The sequence below is a fragment of the Tinamus guttatus genome, unplaced genomic scaffold, assembly GCF_059628265.1.
Source record: "Tinamus guttatus ecotype Peru unplaced genomic scaffold, ASM5962826v1 Tinamus_guttatus_pri_ptg000472l, whole genome shotgun sequence".
Taxonomy (NCBI): Eukaryota; Metazoa; Chordata; class Aves; order Tinamiformes; family Tinamidae; genus Tinamus; species Tinamus guttatus.
In genome coordinates, this window is record NW_028289006.1 from 5,457,153 (window position 1) to 5,482,126 (window position 24,974).

At 38.1% G+C, this 24,974-nt stretch overlaps 2 protein-coding genes across 2 annotated transcripts in view; one reads left to right on the forward strand and one right to left on the reverse strand.

Annotated features, from left to right (window-relative positions):
- The window catches only part of CRADD (CARD and death domain containing adaptor protein), a 340,232-nt gene that overhangs the window by 84,820 nt on the left and 230,438 nt on the right, over positions 1-24,974 (reverse strand). The window lies entirely within an intron of this gene.
- CEP83 (centrosomal protein 83) lies at positions 5,859-23,952 on the forward strand. The gene is made up of 15 exons (XM_088532954.1): positions 5,859-6,130; positions 6,458-6,608; positions 8,375-8,467; positions 8,783-8,914; positions 12,158-12,409; positions 13,020-13,151; positions 15,595-15,709; positions 17,385-17,529; positions 17,672-17,821; positions 18,450-18,525; positions 19,608-19,765; positions 21,408-21,537; positions 22,055-22,158; positions 22,910-23,090; positions 23,791-23,952. The coding sequence occupies exons 1-15, from the start codon at positions 5,982-5,984 to the stop codon at positions 23,950-23,952; spliced, it is 2,130 nt and encodes a 709-aa protein (XP_088389080.1). The 5' UTR covers positions 5,859-5,981.

Sequence of the window (24,974 nt, forward strand, 5' to 3'; positions counted from 1 at the left end):
ACACATCTGCTTGTTATTCCTCCTCCTCTTAGCCATCCCCTCCTTGGGTTCCTGGGTTCCATTTTCTCTTGCTTTTTGTCTCTTTCCCTTGTTGCATTCCACAAGACTGCCAGGTGGAGCCCAATCCGCAGCCTCAGTTTCGGAGCACTCGGAGGTGGAAACCTTGTCTCTTGTCTCTCGCACTGCTGCGAGGCGGGGGAGAGGCAGCAGCTGCGATGGCTCAGAGCCCCGTTACTACTCGCGCCACAGAAACACCAGCTCGTGGGTGAGCAACTCAGCGAGCCTCAGAGGAAAACATGTGCCCTTCTGGACCAAGGTGAAAACTATGGAGGCAAAACCGAAGTAGCCTAAGCTCTACCATCTTGAGCCCTCCCCTTAGAGCATGGAAATGCCTACATAAAAACTGCACCGCTATGCAACAAATACACTAGCAACAGAAACCCCTTTCTGCCTTTTGGCACCAGCAACTCAAGTCATCTTAGAGGTTAAGCATTTTGCCTCCTCTGTGACCTATGCAGAGGTCATTCTAGCGACCTACATTCCTGGCTTCATGCTTAGCATGTGACTTAAAGGTCTGCTGTAGGTTAGAGCTGCGCAACACTAATGCAGCCCAGCACAAGCAACACCGAAGAAAGACCCTGGGCCACCCTGCCACCCCTGTCAATGCAGCTGTACAAGCACACAAGGTTTCTGTTTGGCTTTAGTCAACAGATAATCTTTGCAGAGCTGAGTGACAGACTTTATTATGAGGTTGCACACCTTTTTCACATTAAATATGTTCACTCTTAAATTATTTAAGTTGCAGTGTAAAGCCTTGTTGAACTGCGGCGATTTTCTATATCCATTTTTCCTCAAAAACCTGTTTAAAAATAAACAGTTCATTTTGTAAGGTGACTTTTTAGCTTCTTTTAATGCAGGTTAACACATTTGTATAGCCTGAATGCTGCTATTATTAAAATCTACAAAACATGAAACATTACAGCATTACCAGTCCATACATAGTCAGTTTAGGAGTGAAATAAATACTTCCCTAGTGCAAGTGAAATACTATTCTGCTGTCCTTGTAGCTATGGAAGCAAGTAACAGGCTTCAGCGACCTTTTTAGATAAGCTTACAACCATCTCTAGGGGAGCTAATTGTAATTCCTTCTGCACATGCATATAAAACAATTCACAACAATATTTAACTTTTTTTTTCTCCTCACTTTTTTCCTTATGGGGTAGGGAAAACCCCTTTCCTTTTCCTTCATCAGTAATGCATACACCCTAAAATACTTGTGGAAGCTGATTTTAATCCTCGTTAAAGATTAAGGGAACATCAGTACTGGTCGGGATGATCAATTAACTTTCCTAGTCAAAGACATTTTAGAGATACATTGACAATCGGCTTACCAGATCTTACTCACCTTAAACTGTTCTCATTAGCCAGTGTCAGGAAATGACAGTATTTATTAGTAACGCCATGAACACGTTTTTTTTTTTAAGCAACTACACAAAAATATTCTTCTTGGTATTAACAACTATAGTATAATCACTCAGCATTACTGAATATAAAACATAATGCGTATACTTTTTTTTTTCTCCCCCTCTTCCTTAAAGCTCTTGGATCCAGATACGTTTCCTCTGGCACTACTGGAGCGGGCAGCGCCGAGGACCCCTCAACCACAACGGCCACAACGGCCGTTGAGCCCCCGCGGCAGGGAGGAGCCCCGCCCCGGCACCGTGAAGGGCCGCTCTGCGCACGCGCACGACGGCCCCGCCCACAGCGGCGCGCGCCCGTTTCCCCGGCAATGCCGCGCTCCCAGCATGCTCCGCGGCGGGCGGCGGCGGCGGCGGGAGGCGAGACGCGGCGCCATTTTTAAATTCCTGCGGCCGTTGGCGGCGGGTGAGCGGGTTTGAGGTGGGGGTTGCGTGTCTTGGTGTCTCGGTGGGGGGTGGGTGGTCTGGGGTCCTCCCGCTTGGTGTGTCAGTTCGCGGTGTGTGAGCTGGGAGTCGCTGCGGCCCTGCTCGCGGCTCTGCACCCGCCGTTGCCAAGCGGAAAGCGGCAAGCCCGTGAGCAGTCGGTGCCGCAGCGTTGTCCTCTTCTCCGTTGTGTTCCTGCCCGGTGGTAACGGCTGCTGCGGCCTCCACGAGCTGGTGATGGGCTGGTGACCCCTGAGCTTGGGGATTGCCCAGAACAAACAGCGGAGCTCACAGACAGAAAGAGCTCACTCTGTGTGTGTGTTCTCACATTATTTTCTCCACCAGCAGTCTTCATCCATGTGCAGAGGATGCTGGTTATTTTTCTGCATTTCATGGTGTTTGACCCCCATATTAGTGTAGTACCAACATTAGTAAGGACATGTTAGCATAATACAAAGTTTCTATATCCATAAGGAAATTTGACAGCATGAATGTCACTGTGACTTACTCTGTCTCACATGCTCCTTGTCCACAATAAATATGCAAGGTGCGTATTTATTTTGCTGCACATGGGAGCACTGTGGAATGTGTGTGCTAAGATGTGATGTATGTCTTATCTGAATATTGCAGTGTTTAATATGAATGTGAAATGCTTTGTGAGTAGAAATGAAAGCAGAGTGTTGGTTGTGAAGTATCAAACTATTCGTGGCAAACTTGTCATGTCTGTAGGCCTGAATAAAACTTTGAAATACACTCTAGTAAGCAAAAGTTTTTGTGTGTATTTGGAGGAATCTTGCCATGGTATAGTGCAAAAGATATGTGATACCTGCCTGACTTCAAGTCTTGCTTCTTCTTCTGGCCATTGATTTGCCTCCGTGTTTCTTTCTCCTAACCAGTTCCCACTCTCTGCTTTCCCTGTTCTGGCACTGGTTGGATTTTTCCGTGAGCCAGCATGACTCACTGACCTCACATAAAACTGTTGAGTAGTTTTTACTTGGTTAATTTTCTGTTACCTTATTGACCTAAATCAATTGTCGTAAGGGTCTTAGCTCTAGGAGCGAGGATGGAAAAAGGAGTGGAACCTCCCATTTCTGGTGACAATGAGCTGTTGAACTGGGTTGCACCTTCTCATTAGTTCGGTAACTAGACTTGGCTCTGCGTAGGTTCTGAGGGAGGGCTGGGAATGCTGAGTATTTGAAGAGGCACTTGCAGGAGGCCATGTGCTTCCTTTGAGCTTCTTATTCTTCTTATTCGAGTAGCTGTATTATTTCACAAGATGTTCACTGCCTGGAGAGGGAAGAAGTGAACACATAAAAAGATCCAGAATTCTGCCAAAAGATAATTTTGTGGTAACCCATACAAGTTTGCAGTTCTGTAACGTGATAAAAACTGGCAAATATTGGACTAGATGATCTCTAGAGGTCCCTTATAACCTCAACCATTCTGTGATTCTGTGAAATATAGGGGGAGAACTAATTTTAGAAATATGTAATTGTGAAGGTTATTTAAGATCTGATCATTGACCATGAGCAAGTATTGCATGTCATTAGCACAGAAGAGATTCCTAGCTTGGTAGCTGTACACTTATGCCTTATGTAGCCCTGAAATGATATTATATATTCACAGCTCACCAGCAAGAATTATTTTATATTTGAAAATGAAGCTCATTAATTAGATGTGAAAAAAATCTTTATTTTTTATTTATAAGAAAGTATGTTAACTATTATGTTTCTGTAGACAGATTCAGGGAAGAAGGGCAGTAATGAAGTCTGATTTTGTAGTTCTCCTAATCGTTACTGGGAATGCAGATCATGAAACTTGCCACAAGATGTCTCTGTAAGCCAAAATAGCTTATTTCCTTAACTGTTAAAAATCAACACCCCGTTGATTTTTAAAGGGTGAAACAGCTATTTTGCGAGCTATATTTTTTCATGCCCTTTCCTTTTTTTCTTTTTCATGAAATCTTTGTGCAAATGACAGGATGTGTGTCACGCTTTAAAATCTGTGGACTTTTTGATAACGGCAAAAGTCACATGAGTCTGTATTTCTGAGCTGCATCAGATTAAAACTGAGAGTACAGAAGGTTGCATTTCTGCTCTTCCATTTAGTTTTAGTATTTCTGTTCTCAGGAAAATTCTTTTTTTAGGAGTGTGGATGGGAGGGTCTTTGATTTTGTATATATTAATGCTACTTCAGAAGTACTTTTTGCTCATGTAAGGTAAGAGAATTTAGTCCCAGCTTTAACTCCTGTGTTCCCAATCCTGAATTTGGTTTGTTTGGTTCTCATAGTTTATATAAGAGAGTTTCTGAGAGAAAATACTGTGGATTATTATTTATTTTTTCAAGTCACCTTGATAATGCTTTCTGTATGCTTAAAAGATCTTAGGTATGTGATTCCTGGGCTTTTTTCTGTGTACCAAAACTTTCTGTTGTCTCACATAGTTTATGTACTTAGAAGCACTGAGCAATTTTTCTCATATGGCTGTTGGTTTACAGATTGAAAATGCAACAGTCCTGACTTTGGAAATTGCTTTTGTCCTTTTTTTTTTTTTTAATTCTCAACATCAGCAAAAAAAAAACTCAGGGATGAAAAACAGTTACTATATTGAGTAGAGGTTTCTTCAGATTTTTTTTTTTATATATAGGAATTAATTCTCAAAAGGATGCACAAATAGGATAGCCACTAGGGAGAAAGAAGTTGATGCTATGACTTTGCCTATGCTATTATAGTGACAGTTGCTTACACTGGTAGATTTCCATCTGACCTTTTCCCATCTTAACAGTAAAGGGAAAAAAAAAAGAGGAAAGAAACTGAAACACAAGGGTTTGTTTGAATAGGTAAAAATATGCTTCTTTTTATTTTTTTTCCTATCTGGAAGATGTGTTTTGATCTTGCTTTTAAATCAGAAGTTTATAGAATCAAATGCCAAGTGTGGGGTCCATGAAAGATTTTAAGAGAGAATGAAATGTAGGAAATATTATATATTTAACTCTATATGTGAAGGTGAAGTATTTGCAATGATGCCAGGATTTAAATTTGCTCTTCTTTGAGTTTTATTTTGTACACTGCTGCAAATACAAAGTTCTTAGTCATGATCCAGTTATGCCAAAACCTAAAATGGCAGTACTTAGTTTTAAAGCTTTTTAACCTCCCTACAATTTGGTAACAAAACTCCTTCCTTCAGCTCCTTTAGAAGAGTCACTGAGTCTAATACAGTATCTTGTTCCTAATATCGAAAAGAATTGAACTTATGATACTTCCCCATTTCTCAGCATCTGGTGAGCTGCAGCTTTCTCACCAATCTCGAATTGCCGCACTTAGCAAAACTCTTTCCAGAAAGAGCAAAAGAAACTGCCCAATACACTTTGAAAAGGAGGAAATGATGCATGTCAGTGGTGTATTTCAGAGCTGAACTTTGGACAGTCTGGCAGATAGCTTCTTGTGAAGCCTTAACTTTTCTTTGGAGATTGTTTGATTACGAATTCGTCGGGCGAATCATCTGCATTCTTCCTACTGAATTGATGGTGTACTGAGTAGAACAACTTGTCAGGATAGTGAAGAGCATGGTGACTGTGATAAGTAGTAGTAAAAACTGTTTCTGAAGCCTGTGACCTCTGTTTGAACCCTTGCTAAGGGGGCATAATTAGCATCACAGTTTGATTCTTGGTGAACACCAAAAGTAAAGATAGCAGTTAATTTATCTGCCAGTCTGAGATGCCTGTGCTTATTTTGTATCGATTCAAATAATCTCATTTATTAAATCTGTCCTGTGGCCCTGCAAGGGCTACCAAATTTCAGGGCAGGCAGAATGAACAGAGAAGAGCTGCCCTTTCAGGTAGGAGGTTTCTAGGAGGAACCTTCCAGATGCAGCTTTTTTTTTCTGTGCTGGAAACAAAAGCAGTATGTTAAGTCTTTGAATTATGGATATGCTTCATTACTAATTATATGTCCTTCTGTTTGTGTCAGGTGACTTGATCTTCTGGGATGTCATCATCAGAAAAAAAAAGTGGATGCCGTTATAGATTTGTTATAAATTAATTTATATCTTCTCAATAATCATTGTGAATAGTCATTGTAGAATGGATACTTTTGGTGGCCTTCTGCCTCCTATGGTTGGAGATGGTGACACCGCTAATGCACAAGAGCTGCAAAAACTTTTGATTGATGAAAAAATGCGATGTGAACACCATAAAGCAAATTATCAAACTCTAAAGGCAGAACATTTAAGGTATGCTATTTTAAGCATGTTTCTTCATTCTAGCTGTTAAAAGGTGAAGCTAAATGTTATGTAGAAGCGTTTTTTTTTGTGAACTATTTCTGTATTTAAGGACAGATCTGAGAGTTGCTCATTTAAAAAAAAAAATCAAACTACCTTAATACATGTTAGTCAATGTTTCCAAAATACTTGATACTTTTGTAAGTATGGTGTCACTTTTCAATGCGTTACAAGGAGGTGATATTTAGATAGATACCATTCTATCAGGAGATAAATAATAATAGTAATAATAAGTTTGCTAATAAGTTCATAACGGTAAATTTGTGCTTTGTCCTGCAGGTTACAGGAGGAATATACAAAATCACAAGATGAGCTGAAGCGGTTGTTAGTTGAAAAGCAAACTGTACATGACAAATTTCAATTTCTCCTTGCTGAATATCAAGAGGAGTTGCTGGGTAAAACGCAAGAGCTGGAAGAACTGAAGATGCAGGTGAAATATGTTACTGTCAGAGCTTAATATGAATTTTAATGCTGTATTAGGGGGCACACTTCTATTTCTGTTTATCTACTAGAATAAAGAATGCATATATTTCTCTGGAGTGATTGTGGGTTGATTTTTTTTTTTCCTTGTTCAACTGGTCTCTCATATTCTCTTGTATTCTGCATTAATAGTCAGATTCTCAGTCTCTGAGAAAGCGTTCTGTCGGTGCATTCTTTCCTGTTACAGGCAGAATCATCTGCTCTACACTAGGAGCTTACACTCCTAAATGTGTTATCGTTAGTGAGTGCAGAAATAGATATTGGTGTCTCTCCATGGTGGCCATTTAAAAAAAAAAAAGAAAGAAAACATTTAAGATGTCTTAGATGATGTTTTCTGTAATTGCTTGTTTCTTTAAACTAGTGCAGGATGTATTTATGATTCCCTAGAGAGAGATCTGAAGGTAACTGGTTAACATGTAGGTGTCTAGATTTAGGTTAAATGATTTCAACTCATGAATGACTTCCCTAGAGAAATCTCAAATCCTCTAAATTCTCAAATCCACTTCTCAAATCCTCTAAATCTTCTGAGATACTAATGCTGCTATCATTGTATGGCAATATACTTACTTATACAAACTTTGGCCATGACTAGTAATGGCTTTTCAGTGACTTGGTTAAAAATAAGAGCTCATTTGTTTTTTCAGATTTATTTGCTGGTTTCTTGCCTATTATCTGCTAAAGGTGAAATTTTGTAATAATCACTCTATCATCAAAAGAAATACATAGCATTACCTTCCAGGAACACTTTATGTTCTACAGGTGTTGGTATTTAGTCAAGCACTTTACATACTTGGATATAATCAGTTTTTCAGAACTGGAAGGATTGCGGTGATTCCGATATGGCTGAACAACCCAACTTTTAGGTTGCTTTTTGGACTGTATTAGAAGTCTTTGTATAAACTAATGTTCCTAGGAAGCAAATACAGCATCTATTAAAGCATCCCCAGGTAAATGGAGGCAATCCCTATACTCTGAATGGAGGAAAAATGAGGGATATTGAACAAAGTAGGATCTGTCACAGGTTATCAATGCCTATCTTTAAAAAAATTAAACAAACCACCACCACCAAAAAAAACCTCTTGGTAGTTAATTTGCTGTTATTGACTCTACCCAAGACTATTCTTACCAAAATACCATGTTGTAGTATTGACAGAAAAGCAGGAAATCTTTCCTGATCGCAGTTTCATTTCAAACCCAGAACCATGTTGGTACTGCTTTGCATGTGTGACCTCACATTTGCACTTGAAAGAAGGTATTGAGATAGCTTTTTTTTTTTTTTTTTTTTTTTTTTTTTTTCCTTAAGCATGGCAAATAATGTGTTTTACAAGGAATGGACTTGATATTCTTCAGTTTTACTAATGGGTTTGGGTTATTTACCGTTTGGAAAGTTTTTCCAGACAAAATGCTTTACTTTTTATGACGTTTCTTTTTTCTTCTCCAGAAGGAGACAAATTCACTGGCAATTTACCTCTACATCTTTGTTAGTTCTGTCAGCAAAATGTGACACTCTAAGGGCTTCTTTTGTATTCCCAGAACATATTTAGTTAGCTTAGTTAGCTAATATCATGATGTTCCTTTGCTTCTGTAATGATCATCAAAAAAAAAAAAGGACATAGAAAATTCAACCAGTTTCCTAAAATCATGCTTGAAATATTTTTAACTGTCCCAGTAAAAATAGATGAATATGACTAGTTACTGAAAGCTTTTTTTCTTAAGGTGGTAACTCCTCAAAAATTGGAATTGCTAAGAGCACAAATACAGCAGGAATTGGAATCTCCTATGAGAGAGCGCCTGAAGAAGTTAGACAATGTAAGTAATAAGCATTTAAATTTGTTTCATTTAGAGCAGTGATAGTGACGACCAATTTATAATTATTCCTCAGAATAGGAACGTTAGGAAATGAAAACTGAAGTTGGCAAGAGGAGTAAAGTATGACAGTCCTCATCAGTGTAGCATTAGAGCTGTTGCTCCAGTAGTGAATCTTGAAATCCAAGAAAGGGGCGAAAGAGGAACCCTCTTGGAAAGTATAACTTCAAAAGTGATGGGAACACTGAATGAACATTTGAAGGAAATAAATCTGAATCCTTCTCTGGTTGAGTCTATTTGTTTTATTGTCTAATTTAGGAAGTGGAAAAATACAGAACAGAATACAACAAACTTCGTTATGAGAATACCTTTCTAAAGTCAGAATTTGAACATCAAAAGGAGGAACATGCACGTATTTTGGAGGAGAAAAAAATAAAATATGAGGCTGAGGTATGTGAAGTGTTACAATAGCTTAAAGTGTATCTGATGACAAAGTTGCGTGAACATTGTGAAAATCTTGGTACTTTGATGTTGTCAGTTTGCCATACTTTCATAATGTAGATATTGTCAGTTTGCCATCATTTCATAATGTAGTCTCTGTTTCCCTTAAGTCATAAAAATGTTTTGAGAATTAAGCTGTCTCAGTAGGCTTGTTGAGTGATGTGTTGTAATATCATTTGTACTGTTATAAATAAGACTTACCTTCTGATAAGTGACAGCCTTTGCCTAAATGCTTTTTTTTTAAATCGCATAGTTAGGCAGAGTTTGAGACAGTGCACTAATCTGAAATTAATAGGTTATCTGATCAACTAATGTAAATTTGAATTTTAAATGATTTATGTAGAAACTAATCCAACAGGAAGGCAACAGAAGATATTCTTAATGCCAGACAAAGGTAAATTTTGAAATTAAGTTGGTCCGTGACAGTGATGGTGAAAAGGACGGTGAAAACTCTGTTAATTATTTTTAAGTTATGTTCATTTCTGGATAAATCTTTTGTTATTGTTTTGGGTTTTTTTTGTTTGTTTGTTTGTTTCAGAATTGGACTTGCAAAAGTATGGTTAAAAAATTGCCAGCTTATGTATGTTTTAAATATATGCAAAGGTGTATATGAAAATTGCATATATCATTTGCATATGTCATTTAAGTATTTGTCTCAGAGTACATCCCAAGATGCCAGATTTGAATGTATTAGTCCAGACATAAATCAAAAGCAATCATCACTTTCAAAATGCATCCAAATTCACAAGCGCAACACATTAACAACAGAAGAGTCTTCCTTCTCAGAGCTCCCCCCAGGTGCTGCTTTACAGGCTGCCTCTCTCGTGGCCTTGTTGGACTCGTGCTCATTCTGCAGCTGACTAGCACAGTTACAGAGGATGGGATTACCTTGAGCCCAGGGCACAATGTGTCCTAGTTCCTCTCTTTCAAGCTACAGCTGAATATGAGAAATGCTCAAGTTCTTGCAGCCTTCTTACTGTCCCACACTGTTTGGCACAGGGAGACTACAAAAGCATCACAGTTCCTAACTGATGGCTTGGGCATATCATGCAGTTATTCTTGGATCTCCACATAAATGGGATTGGAGGGATTCTGCTGCAGAATTTGACTTTTTTTCCACAGAGGTCCTTAATGAAATTTGTAAAAGCACACTGGTGCAATTCAGAGTTCAGAATATAGTTTCCCAGCATTGAGAGAACTCAATCTCTTCCAGACCTTGCTTTCTTATTCTTTCATCACTAATCCTCACCTTTATATTCAGTCCATATAACTTGTTTTGAAATACTGAGAACTGTGTATTTAGACTGTGTCCACCAGTTACAATCTCAAGATTAGTTCATATCTATTTTACTAACTTTTCTTTACAGTTTTCTTTATTGCTTAGTCTTCTGTCTGATGGGGCAATCATGCTATCCATGAGCTACTGGTAGGTTTGAGTACTATTGTAACTGTAGAATTGTAGAATCATAGTTGAGGTTGGAGGGGACCTTCATACATTTAGTCCAACACCCAGCTCTGAAGAGGTCTAATTGGATCAGGCTCAGAGCCATGTTCAGTAAAATCATAAGTATTTCCAAGAATGGGGATTTAACAGTCTTCCTCGACAACCTGGTCTAGTATTTAACCCCTCTCATGGTTTAAAGAAATAAAGAAAGCCTGATATCTAATTGGCATATTCCAAGTTGGGTCTGTTGCCTCTCTTCCTATCACCTCTGAGAAGGGCTAGATCCATTGTCTCTGTATCCTCTGATCAGGTAGTTGTAGAAGGGAGAAAGGTCACCCTTAAGCCATCTCTTTCCAAGCTGAACAGGCCTGGTTCTTTCAGGCTGACCTCCAGCCCCTTGACCATTTTGGTGTCCTTCTGCTTGGTGCATAACAAGGTCCTTCCTCCACTGGACTTAACATTCCAGATACGGTCTTTCAAGTGCCGATCACTTCTTGGGACATGCTGGCTGTGCTTCTGCCAGTGCATCCCAGGATGCAGGTAGACCCTCTTTGCTGCAAGGGCATCACATCGCTGATTTGTGTTCAGCTCGGTGTCTACTAGAACAGTCTCCACCCTTTCTGGATCCCTTCCTGTGGAGCTGCTTCCAGGACAGTGAATCCTAGCTACTACTGCTGCACCGGGTTACTTCATCTCACACACATGACTTCATCCTTGCTCTCCTTGAACCTCAAGAGGTTCAAGTCAGCCCACTTATCCAGACTGTCTAGTTCTCTCTGAATAGCAGCTCTGCCCTCCAGCATATTGCCCATTCATGCCAGTTTAATGATGTCATTTACAATTTTTTGAGAGTCTGCTCGATCCTGTCATGGTGGTGGTTAATGAAGTCATCAAACAGTACTGGACCCAGTACTGATCTCTGAGGGACCCTGCTTTTTACAGTCCATCCACTGGACTTAGCACCACTGATCACAACTCTTGAGCCTGGCAGTGCAGTCAAGTGTCTACACAATTTATCATCCATATATCTAGCTCATATCTTTTCAAGCTGGCAAAGGAGACCAATAGGAGACTGAATCAAAGACCTGGCTAAAATCAAGCTATGCCACTTTCACTGCCCTCTCCTTGTCCACAGCACCACCCACTTCATCCCAGAAAGCAGAGAAGTAGAGTCAGCCATGATTTGCCCTTGGTAAGCCCTGTTTCCAGTCACATGTTGTCTTTTGTATGCTAAGAAGTAGCTTCTAGGAAGACTTGCCATGGATCGTTAGTTACCTACTTTCTTGACCTTCTTGCTTTTCTTGATGATGGAAGTGATATCTGCCTTTTTCCAGTCATCAGGAACTTTCCTTGTCTGTCATGACTTCTGCAAGGTGTCTGAATGGCATCACCCAGCTCCTTCAGTATCGTTGGATATATTCCATGTAGTCTCATAGATTTGTCTACGTCCAAGTGAGTTAAATGATTCCTTACTCTTTCTTCCTTTACTGTGGGTAGTACTTCTATTAAACTCTTAGGAGATTCAGGGACCTGGGAGGCCCGAGGACAAACCTCAGCAGTGAAAACAGAAGCAAAAAAGTCATTAAGGAATGCACCTTTTGATTACCCTATTCTAATAAGGAAAATAAACATAAATATAATTTCTTTCTTAATTTTTAAATGCACATTGCTCTTTTTTCCAGAATATTTTTAACTGTCTGGCAGCCAACTAATATAGAGGTTTATGTTTTCTGATTAACAACTATCAGATAACAAGGCTGGATAAAGATAAAGAAGAACTCCATAGTCAGCTGCTTAGTGTTGATCCCACAAGGGACAGTAAGCGCGTGGAGGTACTCTCCAGAGAAAAGGCACAACTGCATCAGAAGCTGAAAGGCTTGGAAGCAGAAGTAGCAGAACTGAGAGCAGAAAGAGACAACTGTGGTGTACAAGCAGAAAATGTTCAAAGGGTCCAAGTACGACAGCTAGCTGAGATGCAGACTATGGCCAGGTCTCTAGAGGTGAGATTGTTTTCTTTCTGGTTTTTATTGTGTCTCCTTGTGGAGGGTAATGGGGGTAATCACTTGGCCTGATGAAACTATTGCTGAAATCCCTGGTAATTTTTCCATTGGTTTTACAAGAGAAGACAAAATTGCAAATTTTGCAATTTCAGCTTTAAAAACAAATAGGACTCATGAACTGCCAAATTCCATCCTTTGATAATTTATTAAAGCTCAGGGTCTTCAGTCTATATTAGCAATAATTACTTTTTTTTTCCCCCTCTCTATGAAGTTAACTCTTTGGCTATTATAACTGTGCAGGACAACTTATGACATCTTTGAGTACTGCTTAGTGCACACCCATGTTTAGATCCCAGCAGTTTACTGATACAAATACTTGCTGCTTTTTAAGTAAGTCTTATTACCTCTGTCTTGTAAACTGAAGATGTATATGAGCAATGTTAGAAAAAAAAATCTTTTATTTTTGAGTACTTTATTGGAACATATTGTCCGACAAAGATAAACATTTTGCTGTATATATGATAGCAGTAATATCTGGAAAGGCAAAAACTTGAACCATACAGGTGAATACACTGCTCTAGAAACCTTACAAACATCTTCTTTCTTCAAGGCAGAAAAAAAGTCAGCTGAACAACAGGTGGATCGCATTGAGAAAGAACTGCAGATGAGCCATGAGCAAAACATTCTTTTAACCAGCAAACTTCACAAATCTGAACGTGAAGTCAATTCATTAGCTGCTAAAGTAAGTGCTTTTATCATATCCGAAACACGTTTTTCCTATTTTTTTGCCTTTATATTAAGAGATAAGGTAATGTTTTTTTCTGCTGTGAATTGAAGTGGGTTTTTTTTTTCCATTTTCAGTAGGTAGATTTAAAATATGTGATTTTACAGGAAAAGCATAGGAATATCTCTAGAGACTGTGGTTATACCCTTTTTACATCATTCTCTAGATTATTTTTTCTAAACAGAAAAGTGCTTGAACACTTTACATTCATATTTTTATTACTCATGAGGATAGCCTTATTTGATGGAAACAACCTTTCATCTTTCATAAAGCATGGTGGAACTTGAAAAAAATATAGGTATATATTTCTTTAAGATAGGGCTTCTGGAGACTGTAAAAAGTTTGCCCTGAATGTGCTGCATTGCCTACAGGAAGCAATTAGCTCCTGGCTTGGAGTCACCCGCTGAGTTTTACGTTCTGGTAGAAACAGGAGAATCACAGTAGTTGCACTCTGCTTGGGCTTATGCCAGTGTAGCTTTGTTGGAAATGTCCCACTCTGGTAGCAAGTTTAATCCCCTGTGTTTTCTCATTCTTCTGGAAAGGTTTCAGGTTATGTTTGGTCCTGTACTTCCAGTCGAATGCCGAATTGTTTTAACCTCTAGGTCAACTTAAAGCTCTCCTGAATTTCTGAATATACTTTCCACAAAGGCAGACATGTGCTTTGTACTGCTGTGACAATCAATCCTAGCATAATAGGCCTCAGAGAAGATAAAATACAGGAAAAGTGCTCCGACTCCTTCCATAGTTCCTAACGATCTCAGAAGTCATTCAAAACACGCTTTACAGTACTCAGCTTTTGTAATCTCTGTGTATGGACTATTTCAGTTTTTGGCCTGAATCCAAGAAAGTCTAATTTACTGTAAGAACTAGGATATAACATGTAGGATATAACATGTAGAATATAACTACATCACTGTTGTAAACCTGCTTACAGCCTGTCTAACTTCTCGAGCATGAATAATAAGTGGGAAGTAGAGTCATGGATAAAAAAGAAAAAACATCTTTGTATCTTCATTTAAAAAAACCCTTTTTGTTTTGTTAAGCCGTTTTTATGAGTAACCTTTCAGAATATATATAATAGGTGGTCACAGTCTTGACATTGTGTTGATTGGTCTTCTCTGCTTGCCTGCAGAAGTAGGAGAAAATTAAAATACTCAGTGGTGTTTCTTGAAGGGAGGAAGAGTAGAAACACGTTACCGAACACATCTCCCCTGACACTTTTTCTGTATCAGTTCAGTCTGATTCCTGAGCTCGAGTATACAGATTTATCTTCTGGATTTTGTGCCTTAAAAAAGCCACCTTAAAAATTTGCAGGTGACCCTGGAATGTTCTCAACTTCATATTGAAGCAACCAAATCCACAGTATAGTTACTTAATAAGCTACTGTGTCATTCTTAACCTTTTGCCGCTTGTATATGCTAGCAGGTTGTAATTACATTTGTCACTGTGAATGGATTTTCATTATAAGTGCTTTCCTTTAGGTACTTAATTCTCATTGACCGTGTAATTACTGTGTAGAAATGCCTAAACTATAGAAAAGTTTCCATGCAAGCAGTAATTGTCTTTGATAATTTGGTGTTCTTAAAACTGCTGCTTTTATGAGGCAGTTTGATGTGCATGTCACAGTTGTGGAGAAGTACTTGATTTAAAAGGCACTTCAAAACTATGATAACCTGGATTTTGAGATAGTAGCGTAGCACTCCAGGATATTGTCAAATGGAAATGACTTGAAGAAATAACTGATACTCTGGTTTTGCATATCACTGTTTTGTTTCACTTTAGGTAGAATACCTCTTAACTTTTTTTCTAGCTTGATTCTGCAGAATGTGTAGTATTTGCTCAGGAACAGAGTTTTGATAGGCAATCCTGTGTGTTTCGGCATATTTCACCAAGTGTTTTTAAAACAATAACCTTTCCGTTCTGTAGTTTGTTATCACTAGCTGCTTTGGAGTACATGTCCATAATTGGACAGCCCAGTTCTTGTAATGCATTTTGTATTTGATTACTTTTATTTCTTTTTTTAATCGTGAATATACAAAACTTACATTTTAAAATGACTGGCAGTTTATTCATGAATTGTCAACGTCTGACTCAAGGAATTAATGAAAACTTGTAGTAGCCCTGAGTATCATTTGGGCAATCAGATCACATCAATAAGCTTTAGTGGTACAAGGTCTGCGTGAACATGATTAAAGTGACCTACGAAAGCGGATATTCAGGAATGATTTTCAGGAAAGCAGTGGATAAAAAAATACTTTTAAAGAAATATGTAAAGTAAGCATAAGTTGCCATTATTTAAAAGTTTTTCTTGTTAGTGAAGTAGCACTTGAAAAAAACGTTCATTAAAGCTGCTAATTACTTTTATTTTCAGTTGATTTGGTTTTTGTTTTCTAATTCATAGGTAGAAGAACTTAAACATTCACATAAATTAGAAGTAACCAATGTCAAATTGGAGGCAGCAAGAACAAAGAGTGAGGTAGAAAGAGAGCGGAACAGGATTCAAAGTGAAATGGATGGTAAAATGTGCAATTAATTTCTAATGATTTCTTTTGTAACTTCCAGTTACAAAAGTTCCAGTTACTATCCAATGATATTACATTTATTTTTCCTCTAATCATCCCCCAGCGATCTTAATCTCTACTTCTAGTCCAGATGATAGATTTGAAAATTCATTCTTACTAGGGTAAACAAGAACAATTACAGAACAATTTACACTAATATAAATTAGTGAATTTTTGATACAATTTGAACATAATCGTTTTCAAATAATGTATTTTATAGGTTAATTTTTTTCAGACTTACACTTTGCTTGAGACTTTAACATATCTAGGGTTTCAGTGGTTATTCTGTACTCTGATTTTCTCCAGGTGTCCCTGCTGGAGCAGGGGGGTTGGACTGGATGATCTCTAGAGGTCCCTTCCAACCTCAGCCTTTCTGTGATTCTGTGATTTAGCATCCATGAAACGGACAGTCAAGTAAGGTGCTCATGTGAAAAAAAAAATATAGATTTTAGATCACTCTTGAAATAAAATAGGCAGTAGTGTAGGCTACCTAATTCAAATCTGACCCTGTAGGCAACCTGAAACAACCTTCCAGAGTGAAAACAGTACTAGTATTCTGATACTAGTTATATGCTGATGATTTAAATCAGCACGCAGCTCTCAGGTGGACTGTCCTCAATGTGTGAGTCTGTGCCATAACACCTAAATAGTACTGTTATCTTCCAGGAGCAGTTGCTTTTGTTCACATGCTTTAATATTTAGTTTCCTGAGAGCATTTAAAAAGTGTCAATTTCTGTACTGACAACACACTTTTGTAGTATCTTGCAAACTAAAAATGTTGGAGCAGCAAAAGTATGAAAGTAGGTGCAAACAAGATTTTAAATTTCACAAAATCATCTGCCTGTAAGCTAACTTAAATTGTGGTGGAATCCAGTTTTTATCACCGAATTAGCAAAATAAACAGCAGTCACTGCTGTAGAGTGTTTTTCTATTTGCCAGTGAACACATAAGCCGTGGCTGCATTTTTTTTCTTTTTGATTTGCATCTTTAGTTTCTGTATGTAGAGTCACAACTTTCAGAATTGCTTCATTTGGTAGGATTTCTCATTGTGAATATTTTCTCAAGTTTGTGGAGTGTTTTTTTGAGATTTCTGTTTTTAATGGTGGTACAACCCCGCCCCCCAAATTTGTAACCGATGTTACGTGTAAACATTATTGGTGCTTCTTCTGTTTTCCCTGCATCTAAACTGACTGGTGAAAATGGGAGATTTGCTGTAGACCAGTTATTGCAGTTTCACTACGGGACTGGTTATTTGTTTCTGTAAAATTCATCTCTTCTTCTGTGAAAATAATACATTTTCTATCTTTCATAACTATAGTAGAGCATTTTTATCCAGGCACAACTGCTTAGCAGAAATTGCTCTGGATTTTAAATAATACCAGTTGTTTACCTCACATTTCTTAAAATAAGAAGCCTGTGTAGCCAGAGCTTCCCACAGAATAGTTGCTTTTCAAAAGTTTACTGACATGTTGCTGTTAGACTAAAACAGGCCTAGTCTATTATGTTTTCCCTCCTCATGTTGGAATATGGATTGTGAATTTCAGCTCCCTTTTACTAGTGTACAATGTTATTATAATACTGGCTATCCTCATGTTGATAACAATCATGACTTTTTTTTTTTTAAATTCAGGTTTGTTATCAGACAATGAAATTCTTAAAGCAGCTGTTGAACGTCATAAGGTGCTTTTAGTTGAAAAGGACCGGGAGCTAATTCGTAAAGTGCAGGCTGCCAAAGAGGAAGTTTTTGAAAAAATTGCAGTATTACAGGATGAAAAGTATGTGTGTTGATTTATTGCTCAAATTCTAAAAGGGCTGGGGAAGACTTTTTGAGTAACTTATTCAAGTATGCTTAGCAGCTAAACACTTTTTTTTTGTCATTTGACATGACTTTTGTGTAAATATTGAATGCTGTGTCAGGTTGGAACTTGAGAACAGATTAGCTGATCTAGAGAAGATGAAAGCTGAACAAGATACTTGGAGGCAATCTGAAAAGGATCAGTATGAAGAGAAACTGCGTGTTGTACAAATGGCAGAAGAATCTAGCAAAAAGGAACTTCAGCGACTACGGTAATGTGGCTTTTCTAACCTTAAAACAAATTTCACAAAGGCTTGTCTCCTGATTTCTTTACAGTTTTCAGTATAGAGAATTATTATTATTGGTAAATAAATGCGTTACTGTAAATGAAACATCTCTGTAAAAGAAAGATATGCTGTTTATAAAAGTATTAAATTTTAGAAGTTTGGAAGAAAACCTTTTTGTTTTAATAAACATTTTAAAGAGATAATTTTACAAAAAAAAAAGACTCCACGTTGGCTCCTGGCATAGCCCAGCATTCGTGTGTTTTTTTCCACAGTGGAGTAACATCAGCAACTGATAAACCAAAACTGTAATAGGTCCTCTCTCTGAGTTGGTTATTAGAGTCCTCAGTGAAGTTGTTTTACTCTTTTTATCATACTGCCCTTCATATAAATGGCATGGTGAAGAAAATCATATTCTAACAGCAAACATCAACATAGTTCTTTTACCAATATGAATTCTAGTCATCAATAAAAATAGCCCTTTAAATTATTGTTTAGTAATTTGGAAGACTGCTGAATATTTATACAATATATTCTATTGCTGGACAGAAGTGTCCACATTTCTAACAGCTGTATGTTATTTAGATAAAAATAAGGATGTTGTATACAATTTTAGATTAAAAATTCAACAGCAAGCTATTCAAACAGAGGAGCTGGAAGAGAAGAAAACGGAAGCTGCTGATCTAAAACAGGTAAGGGTTTTCTGCATTGTAGTGTTTTACAGAGAAATTCCATCTTTCTTGCCCAATTCCAGTGTTTGAAGATTAGATTGGATTTTTAAGGCTTTTCTTCCTGAGAAACAATATATATACAACAGATATTTAAATGAAAAAAAATGTTGAAATCACATATGCTTTCTAGACCTGTATAAATGGATTACAGCTTTTGCTGCATGAATTTTGTGTGTAGTGAGGATTTCAAAGCTGGAAGTTTATAGACTGGTATATTGAGCATGGTTATGCACTATTTAACTGGAGATTCAGTTGCCATGGAGATTTATAAATTGTTTCTAGTTAATGCTTTGCATTTAGACTGTGCCTCTCATCTGAGTTCCTCAAGTGCTCAACAGTTGTTTCATAAATGAATAAGCTAAAGAGGTGTATTTCCATTGCAAAGTGAATTGATGACAGTGCTGGAAATAAAGCCTTATTCTCTTAACTCCTGCTTGCCTAAACTGTTGTTTAATAAGTAAGAACATAGCTGTACATCAAAGAAGTCTGCAGCACAAGCTGCATGCACTTGAAATTCAAGTCATTATATCTTTTCTCCAGAAATCAGGAGCATCTGTGAGTGCACATATGCAGAGGGGAGAAAGAAAGGAAAACAGTCATCATCTCTATATGCTGACTGTGGTGTTGCCGACTTGCAAGACTCTTCTTAGTTATTTGCTCTTGCAAAGCAACTGTTCCAGCCACCAAGCTGCCCCCAGCCAGAGTCAGCAGTGTGAGGGGGAAGAGTCTGTGCAGCTCCAGAGCTCGGCTGCTCTCTCTGGTTGGTGCTCTAGTTCCCTACAGCCCTGGGACATCCCGTAGGGTGCCTTAGGTCCTAGGAAACATAGCAGAGGCTCATGACTTGTGCCCCCCTTTCTCATTTTAACTACAACAGGAAACTTTTTCCTTGTCTGGTTACCACTTACTGTAAAGCTTCTGGAGAGGCTGTTGACTAAGGAGAAACAGAGTAAATAACAAAGGCTTATCAAAACCTAGTTTCTTAGAATTAAATGGTAATAATTATTCATGTATCTTCTCAAATGAACACTTGCATTTCTTTGTAGCAAATTCATGACTTGCAGCTCCAAGTTGCCTCACTTTCTCAGTCAGAAAATGATTTGCTGGATTCTAATCAAAAGCTGAAAGAAATGGTGGAAAGATTGAAACAAGAATGTCAAAATGCAAGAAGTCAAGCAGAAAGAGCTCAACTGGAAACAGAGAAGTATTTTTCTTTTTTCTTTTTTTTTTTTGTCTTTTTCTGTTGCTGTATTCCTTTCATGTATCCATTAACTGTGGATTGTAAGTTCTGAATAAAGCCTGAAATCAGGCCTGAGCAGGAAATCTAGGACAACTGTAGAAAATGGTTTTACCTTCTGTTAGGTATATGCCATGAGGCAATATACTATGTCTATAAAATATCTTGTTTCTGTTGAAGTGAATGCCAAGCTTCTATTGCCTTTTTTGTAAGATTGCAGACGGTTCTTATGTTTTTAGCATAAAGGGGAGAAAAAAAGTGTTTAAACATTGTATTACGCTTTGAAAAGGTTTTAGGGACCGAGCTGGTAAATACACTTTTTTTTTTCTCTCTCTTCCTGCCTCTTACCAGATCCTTTTAGCTGTTATGAAGTGAATAAAAGCTTCTTGGGGCAGTATTAAGTTGCTCCCATTAAGCAAAAAATCTAATCAATTTAATGATTAATGATTTTTTTTACAGTCTTTTCGTTACTCTATGAGCTTTACCATATACAATCAAAATATGGTAATAAATTTTGACGGAAACCAAATATTGTTCAAGGCCTCAGTAATAAACACTTTCCTGGAAGTTAGATTCATTTGTCTGTTAGCCTGAAGTGTCTATTTAGTGTTTCATAGCAAAATAACCAAATACATGCTTAAGTTTTACTGGATTGTTTTGTGTGGTAGATTTTTGAGACAGTTCATGTTCCAGATCAAACAGGGAACTTCAGTGAGATGGAATATGGCATTTTTGATTTTAATTTTGCCTTCACTACAAAGTGCTCCTGCTATGATAAAACTGACTGCACTGACATCATTAATCTAAGTATGGCTTTTCAGTTTAGTAACTTCAGATGAGCAGATTATTGCACTGGAACCACACAGAAAATTCTACTATTAAAATTTGGTGTTTGGTGTACAGGATTATACTTTAAAATGTAGCAAGCTCTTACCTGGACACAATGCAGGTCACCCAGACAAAGAGAATTGAAGAAAGAAACTGTGTCCTTTGCCAGTGAAATGGCAAAGGATACAGCCTATTTTTAGGCTGTTCTAACCACGCAAAGTTCCAGAGCAGCTCTTGGTTTGGTTCCTGTTGCTGCTGTGTTGGCTAGGGACCATGTCAGCGGGGGCTTCCTGTGGTCTTGGTGTTTGTTCTGCTCAGGAACACACTTCAGTCAGGCTCGTGCTTCTCTAATCCAAAGGAGCAGTAGGCCACGTATGGCAACAACCTCTTTTTACATCTTATTTTCCAAACAAAGAAGATTGTTGTCAGTTCTTCTGACAACTGATGTCTGGCATAAGCTTTAATTGTCTACCACTGTGTTCCAGGTAATTATTTGATCTGAATTTAGAATTTTCCTGTGTTCTGTGTGGCAACACGCCAACACATGGAGCCATCTACAGTTAACTAGCCATGGGAATCTGTTTTCAAAACTTACCTCTCATAGTTGAACACAACCGATGATGATGATAAACACGTTCAAATCTGGTGGCTCTTGAGCACAAGTAAATTTAAATATATAAGGCAGGAGTTGTAAAAATAAACATCTATTCCAGTAACTATAAAAATCCAGAGCGCTGCTTTGTCTATGTAACTTTCTAATCTCTTTGCTTGGTTTTCTAAGGACTTTAGAATACAAACGTATTGAATGGCTGGAGGAGAAGCACGAACTTACTCAGCGTATCACAGAAAGGGAAGAGAAATACAACCAAGTGAAGAACAAGCTGTGCCGAGCTGCCGTTGCTCAAAAAAAGGCATGTTGACTGTTCCTTTGTGAATGATGCAGAATATGAAAAGCTCAGTTTACTATGGGCAGCTAGAATTGTTTTAAGGGTTTATCTGCAATCTGTTAAGACATAATAAAATAATCAAGTTCCTCAAGATTAGCATAGAAGTAGGCTGAAGGGATGTGTAGAAGAATATTACAGCCAACAACTTTGTTGAACTATCATCAAAGATTTTGTGAATTTTCTTGTGCGTATTTAGTTTAATTTAAGATGGGCTCTTCCTTACTTAGTAAGATGATGTTTCAGGTACCATGATGGTCTCCTTTACCTTGATTGTGCCTAAAAGATGCACATTTCTCATCTTTTTTGTTCTATTTCCCCTCACGGGCTCCAGAACCTTCACACAATACAACGCCTGTGGTTAAAATAAGAAAATCCTATCAAGTGTCACAGCTTGAGAGCATGTGCAGTATAGATTTAACTTTGACAGGATCTAGTATATCAAAGTATTATATGGCTCAATTAGAAATGTCTTGTTTGACAGAGAAAGACTCTTAATGATAATAAACACAGGAGGATGCAAGAGAAACTGGAGCTTTTGGAAGCCAAGATAGAAGAACTGGAAAAAGAAAATCAAGTGCTAAATAGGTAATAAGCTTTGGTTTTTCTTATCTTATATATCCTTTGGAAGGCAACAAATGTCCAAGATCAGACTCTCAGATATGTATTTTATAAAGCACCTGCCACTTCAGTAACTGAGATCCAATTTATTGGCATTTTCAGCATTAGAATTCTTATTTGAATGGAGTCTATCTATGGCTATGTATTTGTGTGGTCATTCACCACACTGCAGGACAGTCTCTTTTCAGGGAAAAATGGAGAAAGAATATCTTCTGAAGACAACAAATTGTAGTTGTAGGGCTCCCTTCAAAGGAAGGAAGATAGGTAAATTTTTTTAAAAAAGAGAGGGGATGCCACAGAGAAGCAGTGTTAAGGCTGGAAGTAGAGTATGAAAATAAACAGAAGATGGGAAATAACAAGACTACAGAATTGCAAGTAAAACTAACACGCTCCTAGAAAGCCAAGCTCCTGGCCTTTTCCCTCCACTGAACACCTAGGGAGGGCTTGATTCAAATAACTCATTTAGTGTGGTTTCTGTGGCTCACTACTGATAATGCTATTAAAATCTTAATTTCTTCCATCTAATCCATAATACAGCAGTTAGCCTAAGGTGAAGAGGGACTTCAAGATAGTCATTTAGGCAGAAATATGTAAAGAGATCTTGTGCCTTCAGTTCCTTCTGGTATATTGTTTTCCTTCTGAAATGCAGTAAACAACGGAGCACTTCTGGAGAGGTGTGTGTATGGGTTTGATCAGTAACACATCTCTTACTCCACAGGCAGAATGTTTCCTACGAGGAATACACACGCCTCCAGAAGAGACTGAAGGACTTGCAGCGCCGACACAATGAGTTCCGGAGTTTGATTCTGAGCCCTGACATACCGTCACTCAATCCAGCCGCGGCAGCGTCATCATCTGCGCTGCCCCCGGGCCCAGAGCTCTCCTTTCCCCTGCTCCAGGTGCTGGTGTGTTGCAATAGGGAAGCAAAGGCAACCAAACAGGGGGGTAGGGCAGTTGTAGGCCCTAAGTCTTGAGGACGGAATATTTGGTCTCTGAACAGGGGATGGGAGCTTTCAAGAATGCTCCCAGTGCTGTTCCCTTCCTCAAGAGTTCTTGAAAGACAAGGGCACAGTGCTTCGGAACACTGCAAACAGGCAGATTTAACCCTCTTCTCAATACTCACCTATTCTTTTGAGAGGCCTCTGAATGCTTCCTTTTGGATGAGGAAGTACTATTGTTTTACTTTTCAGTCCAGGTTTCCACAGGTGAAAAAAAAAAAGAAAGAAAAAAAAGAATATTGCCGCCTTTGATATCTCGTGTGATTGAAGGCGCTTTCTTTATTTCAGTGAGCTCCTGGGAGAGAAAATCTCTCTAACTAAAGCTGACCAGGCTGAATTTACAGATTCTAGGTAGGTGAGATGAGGCCTCAGCATAGTGTGCCAAGCAGGAATGCGTGTGCGCGCGTTTCTCAGCGGTGCTCTTTGAGACAACTGCCTGAACACGAACCACAAAAACTGTGGAAAAAACCTTTTAGAGCATAAGGACATTCTGAACTTCACAATTTTATTTTAAAATTGCTCCTGAGAATGGAAATGAGCCAGCCTGCTTGTTGTAGGTGTTCCAAATGTAACAGAATTTCTTTTTTGTTTTAATTTCAAGGAGGAGCAGCACCAAAGGGAGCTCTCCCTGCTGCGCAAGCGGCTGGAGGAGCTCGAAGCGGCGCAGAGGAGGCAGCTGCAGGAGCTGGGGCCAGCGAGGGCGCACGGTGCGGGGGGCGCCCACGGCGCCGTGCCGAGGGAGCCGAGCGAGGGCTCGCAATAAACGTGCAGCCTCCACCTGCGCTTCGTGTTCAATAGCTAATCTTTCATGAATGTTTTTTATTTAATATTTTGCTGAAACACCATGCTTGTGTGTGCCTCAATAGCACAAACCTATCCTGCATGGTTTTGTATGTATTTTGTTAAATAACGGTAAATTAGCAAATAGAATGATTCAAAACAAAACATTCTAAGAGTAATTCCGTTTTGGAAGTCTTTTATAAGAACTTATATAAAACTACCTGGAAGTCAAAGCATCAAGAATAATCTTTTTGCACAAAACTTTTCAGAATGTCTTTCAAGGTTTGGGTTTTGCTGATATTTAAAACATAAAGTCAACTTCTATAGAAAAATCTTTTACAACATCTTTGATAATATCCTCTTACCCCGTCAGTGTAGAAGTTATTATTCTGATGTGGAGTTTTCCGGGTTGCCTTATCCTATTGGATATTTATTTTTGAAGTTCCCATACACATAGATGGGATAAAACATAATGGAAAAAGTGATGAAAATTGTGATTTACTATTCTTGATAATGTGCCTCTTGTATTTTTGCAAATATCTTACAACAGGAAAAAACAATAATCAGGTTCTTAAAATAATGTAGTAGAGATGAAGTATAAAAAATGCCTTCACATTTGGTGAACGTAAGTTTGTATTTGTTGTTGGTACTTTGTCTGTTTACTTAACTACAATGAAATCTATTTATTCAAGATTTAATATATATATATTTTTAAAACCTTCTTTGTCTTTTTTTCTTCATTATCAGTTTAATAAGAGAAATGTGTAAAGGATTTCTTTTATAATAGTAAAAACTTTCCTAGCAGTGTAGGGATGATTTTTTAATCTCTTGTTTTTTGAGATACTGCAGTGAGGATGTATTGGAGTGAGATCTGTAGGGGCATTTTTTTAGATAGGTTATTCAATATTCTTTTAATAGTGTAGTAATACACAACTTAGTATCTAAATTACATGTGCTGACATTGGCATATTGATTCAGCTTTGCTCTCTAGCATCTGCATTTTTG